The following is a 6,935-nucleotide window of genomic DNA, read 5'->3' as shown; positions in this document are numbered from 1 at the left end:
TTCCTGAAGAATTTTTGTCATCTCTTCATCCTCCTTGAGCCTCACCACTTTTCCACAGTATATCCCTCCCTCCCCACTCATAAGCCCACCCAGATCTTCTTTCAACATAAAAGGTTAAAAAACACAATATTAGATCATTGAGAATCAACTTTATTAAACAAAATCTGTGCTTTTAAGGCCTAGTCCAGTCCTCATGTGCTCGAAGACAGCATGAGAGACACACAGGATTGCTGGTCTACAGAAATGGGAGATTAATGGTACTTGTGGGCTAGAGCATTGGACACACAAATCACCAGCTTCTGCCAGGCAGCGTGCACCTCAGGGGTAAATTCCTTGGCAAAATGACCAGAAAGGACAATCACCAACATGTTACCCAGGAGCTGTAACAAAAAAAAAATGGCAGTGATATGTAGAGGTTCAAAGCGATGGCATATAAAAATTATATCCCGTGAGGATCTCTGTCTCCCAATACCTATCCCTTCACCTATGACAAACTTGGCAACTACATTGCATAACTCTTCTTGTTCCCATATACCACTCAACCAGCTGGATCTGTACCCTTCCTCATTCCGCCCCTTTACCGCCTGTATTCCTTGCCTCCTGTCTCATTCACCAAAGGACTAATCGAAATGAACATAAGATTGCAGGATAACAAGATGCTTAATGGAGTCAAGCGTCCAACCAATAAAAAAGAAACCTCCAATTATGCCGATGTTGAGTGGGAATGTAAAATACTTAGACAGTTTGTCAAAAGATGAACAAGATCAGGTTTTTAGAATTCGTCCATATCTTTCCCTAAAGTATCGTTTATTAGGCACCAAATAAATAAGATATTTTCTCTTCCTAACTACAAGATATCCAGTTCAAATTCGGTTTCTTCTTGCATAAATCTACAAATTTCTAAAAACACTCTGTAAAAAACATCCAGTATCTGAACCCTTTGTTTCCCAATGCTAGAGATCCAACACAAGGCCTCAGGCATGCTAGGGGTACAGTCTATGCTGCACCAAAATCTTTCTCTTCCACAGTATTTGCACAGCTAAATATTAATTTAGACTTATATTACTTATTTACTGACGCTAGTTTTGGAGCCATGTAGATGAGAATCTGTGAAGGCATTAGCAATTATAGTATCAATTCCTAGTAATGTTGCTAGCAAAAATAGTAATGAGCACACGAGCATGTTCTGAACTGACCTTGAAGTTCTCAGGGTCCACGTGAAGCTTGTCACAGTGCAGCTCACTCAGATGAGAAAAGACCTCCTTGAGGTTGTCCATGTTCTTAACCGCCAAGCCTAGGGATGTCAGCACTTTCTTGCCATGGGCTCTGATTCTGGGGTTACCCATGACGGCTTGGGCAGAAGAGAGGTTTCCAAACTTGTCAAAGAATCTCTGAGTCCATGGGTAGACAATCAGGAGCCTGACACACAGGGCAGTAGCAGTTAGAAAGTCAGAACGTGTCACCATCCGCTAGTGGAAACCTGGCTAGTTCTGCCATGCACGATTTCCCCTCCATTCCTTCCCTACCCTGGACTCTCATCCTACCTTCCCAGGGTTTCTCCTCCAGCCTTTTCCACATCCACTTTTTCCCATATGCTTGTGATAGCGGCTTTCTCTTCAGCTGTGAAGTGAACCATGGTGTCAGGTCAAGAAGCTGGAAGTTGATCTCAGGTGTGTAGAAGCCAGTGTGCTCAAATGGCTGAAGGCTTGGCCTTTTATTCTTCACTCTGGACCTTGCACCCCTTCCCCCTCCCCAGGACTCTGAGGCCATTGGTCAAGTAAGTGAGGCTGGGCAAGACAGGGGTGCGGTCCAGAGGAGTCAGGTTTAGATAGCATTCCCAGTAAGATAGTGTCAAGCAGGCCCCTTCCCTCATGGGGGAGACCCTCCTGCTGCTTTTCATAGCTTTACTCTCTCTGTCTCCTTCCTTCTTTTTCTTTGGTCCCCTCTCCTCCCAACAGGAGATTTGCAAGGGTGTCTTTCCCACTCTTCCCTTTTTGTCTGGAGCCTTGCAGGTCAGTAGATTAAAGCTGAAGCAAAGACAAACACGGGGCAGCCCTAGAGAGGATGAGGCTCTTTTTTGGCATGGGAATCAGTATCTGAATGGCAGGAATATGCCCCTTACTCAGAAGCCATGCAATACAAGGAAGTGCTGTGCAAACTGTTGGGTGCATTTTCTAGAGGTTTAGGCCATGATCTCCCTATTTCCCCACAGCCTCAGGCATGCAACCATGTCTCCAGGAACAAAACAAACAAACCAAAATTTTGTATTATCCTGACCTGTATATGTGAATATGTGAGTAAATATATTAATAGTTACTTTTCAGTTATCTTGCTTTTTCACGTTGTAGTGGTGCTAGGCATAGCTAGCTCTCAAGCTGGTGGTAAATGTCTCTTCTTTGTACAACACAGAACTATCAGCCTTTATCTGCTGACATCTAGAGCCAAATCATTAGTGATGGCAAGAAGAGAAAGAAATTGATAAAAGTGGGCATTGTCTCATCTATTGACGGGCCCAGTGATAACCAATTTCAGTGCCTTGTACAAGGTCTGAATTTTTTAGTGCCATATTGAAAAGCTAGGAGGACCAGAAAGATCAATGTTGTTGACAACGTGAAACTAAGGAATCATTCGTCCCTCATCTTTAAAGTAGACAAAGACTACTTAAACTATCATCCCCCAGTCATGTTTGAGTCTTCTTCTGTCATTCTCCATATCTATGGAGTCAAGAGCAGGTGCTGTCCTCTGACTTCTACCATTTAAATATCCCAAACTTCACATGAGATTGACTTAGGACGTGAATGACTGTGAGCAATTTTAAACTCTCTCAGGTGTGATTTCCCCATCTGAGTGTCTCACGGCATGCCTTATATAGTTACACCCACTCAAGGTTTGTGAGTTCGTTGTTACTGTTTCCTACTCAACCTTCCAGTGTATCTGACCCCATGCCTGTCTCTCCCACCTTCGGTCATTGCTGTGGTTGCACACCTTGCTTCACCTACTTAGTTTAAACCTTTATAGCACTGTGACATCCAGTTCCTGAGAATTTAGATCAACTTTGGATTCGTAAGGAGGATATTTTCTCAATAGCCCCTTTCTTCAGTCGGTTTTCCAGAGACTCTTTATTGGTTACCAATCAATTCTTTCAGTGTTCTTAGTTTAGTGGTACTGGGAATTGAATCTCTGACATTCCACATGTTAGATCAGTGCTCCACATGGAGCAACATCCTCAGACCAGGATTTATTCTGAGACAGCAACTCGCTAAGTTGTAGGTGAGCCTTGAACTGACTCTGGCTCAGGCAATCTGTTAAACTGTGCTACTTTGCTTGTACTTTCAAGTAGGGGGGATGATAAGCAGGCTTCACCAGGTGAGGTTATTGTTTCCTAACTAATAAAGTAGATTTTTACAATCAAGGTCCCTATTATCTAATTTTGGCAATATTTTATCTCTTCAATACCTTATAGTTTTAAACAAATCATTAACATCTAGTTTACAGGCTTTAGATTACAGAAAGTTTTAGCATCCATGTAGACTGCCCATGTATGAAATAGCCATAATCCCCTGAGAGGGTTCCACTTATATTCTTTCTCTTTCACCATCTCTTCACTCGCTACAGTCTGACAGGGAATTGCACCGAATTGTGTCTCATATCTTTGCCTCTTCATTGAGACAATGAACTCCTTCAAAACATAAGCCTGCTATTATCGTTTCACTGAAACGTTTTCTTAAAAGTTCATTGCTCTCTGTTAATTTGTCCTTTTTCTTGCAATTAGACCCAGAGAACACCAGATAAAGCATCTGCTGGAAAATGTACACTTAGAGATGGAGAGATGATGACCCAGTGTTTAAGAGTAAAATGCTCTCAGAGGAACTGAGTTCAGTTCTCGGCACCAATGGCAGGCGGCGCACAAACCCCTAAAACTCCAGTTCCAGTGGGACTTGACCAGTTCCAGTCTGGACCTCTTAGAATTTTGAACTCACATGCACAAAACAAAACACAAACAGACACAGTGACACGTGATTAAAAATAAAGTAAATTGTTTCTTAAAATAAAGAATCTGAGTACGTTGTTTATGTCAGCTTAGGCATTAGCTCTGTGTAAAGCTTTGTCTTAATTAAACAAGACATATCACAAGCTGCTCCTGACATTTGTCACACTAGTTATTGCAACTGCAGTACAATGCCTTCTCCAGCAGATTAACCTTTGCTTTCCCACATGACAATTCTTCTCAACTCTTCACCCTCCCTGACACCTTAGAAAAATCTCCTAACATCTACCTTCCTCCCCTGAGTCCAGATACAATTTTCAGAGAAACTTGGGTTTCCTGTTATGCCGCTCCCCTACTATGAGCCCTTCAACCTTATTTCTTTAACACAAAAGTGAGAAATATACAATGAGAAATATGACTCTTGTGTTACTGAAGAGAATGGACTTTATTCAACAGAACTCTGGTTTCAAATTCCAGCACAGTGGTCTTATATAGATGGGGCTGAGGGGTACACAGAGTGCTGGTTATCAGGAAAGGGGGCTCAGTGATACTTGTGGGCTAGAGCATTGGCTACTCCTGCCATCAACTTCTGCCAGGCAGCCTGCACCTCGGCCGTGAATTCTTTGCCAAAGTAAGAAGAGAGAACAATCACCAGCGTGTTTCCCAGGAGCTATAAGAGAAAACACAAAAATGAAGAAAAAGACAGAAAAGGGAATTTACATGAAAAAACAGTATGTTTAAGTTACTTTTTTTGAGGACTCCAATCCTCAACTATCTGTTCACTCTAATGAGGAGGTTGCTTCAGTTTCACTGTTCAAATGCCCTCCTTGCTCCCCATTGAACCTCTTCTGGCCTGCTTCCTTTTGTTTCCACAATCTTCCATTTTTATGCCTCTTATTCCTTTTCTTAGTCACAAATGGCCTGGCTTCAGTAAGCACAGGATTTGAGAGCAGAAACATGCTTACTCGAGTTTAAGTCTGCGATGACGGAGCATTCACTCCTTCTGATATTACTCATTAGAACTTTAATGATTTTTTTAAAAGTCCATCACATTGATAAGAAAAATCTGTCTAGTTTTCTTCTCATATCTTTCCTGAAGTGTCATTTAGAATCCACATAATGTATTTCTCGTTCTCTAAAACAAAATGTCAATTTCAAATGCTATTTCTACTTCCACATATATGCTAATTTCCTTTTTCAAAAGTAGGGAGGAATTGTAACCAACTCCAAAATCTATTCCTTTTTGTCCTTCGGTAGGCATTGCATTGAGCACTTCATATATACTGCCAACTGAGTTACATCCTGAGACAATACTGAGTTACATAGTGAGATAATACAACTCTGTCTAAAAAACTTTTCTGAATATTTGCAAATTTATAGAAGAAGTTTCTAGCAATTCACTAACACTAGATCTGATCCACATTTGAGGTCTGTGCCATTATAATCACTCTCCTTTTTATTTTAATTAAATTTGTTCATTTATTTTATATCCTGGCCACAGTTTTTCCTCCCTCCTCTCCTCCCATCCTGTCCCCTGCTCCCTGTCCATTCCTCTTTCTATTCAGGAAGGAGTATATCAAGTTGAGTTAGGACTTAGCTCCTCCCCTTGCATTAAGGCTGAGGAAGACAACCCAATATGAGGAATAGATTTCTGGAAACAAACAAAAGCAACAGGTACCGATCATGCTCTTAACTTTCATTCTTTTCCCCATGTCATATTTAAATTGAGCACAAGGGCATGTTCTGAACTGACCTTGAAGTTCTCAGGGTCCACATGAAGCTTGTCACAGTGCAGCTCACTCAGATGAGCAAAGACCTCCTTGAGGTTGTCCATGTTCTTAACCGCCAAGCCTAGGGATGTCAGCACTTTCTTGCCATGGGCTCTGATTCTGGGGTTACCCATGACGGCTTGGGCAGAAGAGAGGTTTCCAAACTTGTCAAAGAATCTCTGAGTCCATGGGTAGACAATCAGGAGCCTGACACACAGGGCAGTAGCAGTTAGAAAGTCAGAACGTGTCACCACCCGCTAATGGAAGCCTGGCTAGTTCTGCCATGCATGACTTACCCCCTCCATTACTCCCCTACCCTGGACTCTCATCCTACCTTCCCAGGGTTTCTCCTCCAGCCTTTTCCACATCCACTTTTTCCCATATGCTTGTGATAGCGGCTTTCTCTTCAGCTGTGAAGTGAACCATGGTGTCAGGTCAAGAAGCTGGAAGTTGATCTCAGGTGTGTAGAAGCCAGTGTGCTCAAATGGCTGAAGGCTTGGCCTTTTATTCTTCACTCTGGACCTTGCACCCCTTCCCCCTCCCCAGGACTCTGAGGCCATTGGTCAAGTAAGTGAGGCTGGGCAAGACAGGGGTGCGGTCCAGAGGAGTCAGGTTTAGATAGCATTCCCAGTAAGATAGTGTCAAGCAGGCCCCTTCCCTCATGGGGGAGACCCTCCTGCTGCTTTTCATAGCTTTACTCTCTCTGTCTCCTTCCTTCTTTTTCTTTGGTCCCCTCTCCTCCCAACAGGAGATTTGCAAGGGTGTCTTTCCCACTCTTCCCTTTTTGTCTGGAGCCTTGCAGGTCAGTAGATTAAAGCTGAAGCAAAGACAAACATGGGGCAGCCCTAGAGAGGATGCGGCTTTTTTATGGCATGGGAATCAGTATCTGAATGGCAGGAATATGCCCCTTACTCAGAAGCCATGCAATACAAGGAAGTGCTGTGCAAACTGTTGGGTGCATTTTCTAGAGGTTTAGGCCATGATCTCCCTATTTCCCCACAGCCTCCTTACATTTCCGTTTCTGAGTAGGAAAAGATTGGTGTGTAGAGCAAATGTGGTCTCTACATTTGCCTTCATCACACTGTAAAATAGAGCAATCTGCTGTGTGCAGATGATGGCATTTAAGCCCTAGGAGCACACTGTTTTCCTGTAGAAACGTGCAGTGGCCTGGTGATGCA

The 6,935-nt window shown here is 42.9% G+C and overlaps 2 protein-coding genes across 2 annotated transcripts; both read right to left on the bottom strand.

The window, feature by feature from the left end:
* Window positions 1-251: 251 nt before the first annotated feature.
* Window positions 252-1,636, bottom strand: LOC121457762 (hemoglobin subunit beta-H1). Its single transcript, XM_041666737.1, has 3 exons — window positions 1,545-1,636; window positions 1,197-1,419; window positions 252-380 (listed from the first exon to the last, which is right to left on the bottom strand). Exons 1-3 carry the CDS (start codon window positions 1,634-1,636, stop codon window positions 252-254), a joined length of 444 nt encoding a protein of 147 aa, XP_041522671.1.
* A 2,893-nt stretch (window positions 1,637-4,529) lies between these two features.
* LOC121457763 (hemoglobin subunit beta-H0) lies at window positions 4,530-6,183 on the bottom strand. The gene is made up of 3 exons (XM_041666738.1): window positions 6,092-6,183; window positions 5,742-5,964; window positions 4,530-4,658 (listed from the first exon to the last, which is right to left on the bottom strand). The coding sequence occupies exons 1-3, from the start codon at window positions 6,181-6,183 to the stop codon at window positions 4,530-4,532; spliced, it is 444 nt and encodes a 147-aa protein (XP_041522672.1).
* Window positions 6,184-6,935: the final 752 nt, after the last annotated feature.

Source organism: Microtus oregoni, unplaced genomic scaffold (genome assembly GCF_018167655.1).
Source record: "Microtus oregoni isolate MIOR12 unplaced genomic scaffold, Mior012 000016F_ref0000370, whole genome shotgun sequence".
Lineage (NCBI taxonomy): Eukaryota > Metazoa > Chordata > Mammalia > Rodentia > Cricetidae > Microtus > Microtus oregoni.
Note: the sequence above shows the minus strand (reverse complement) of the source record. Positions and strands in the feature narration are given on the sequence as shown.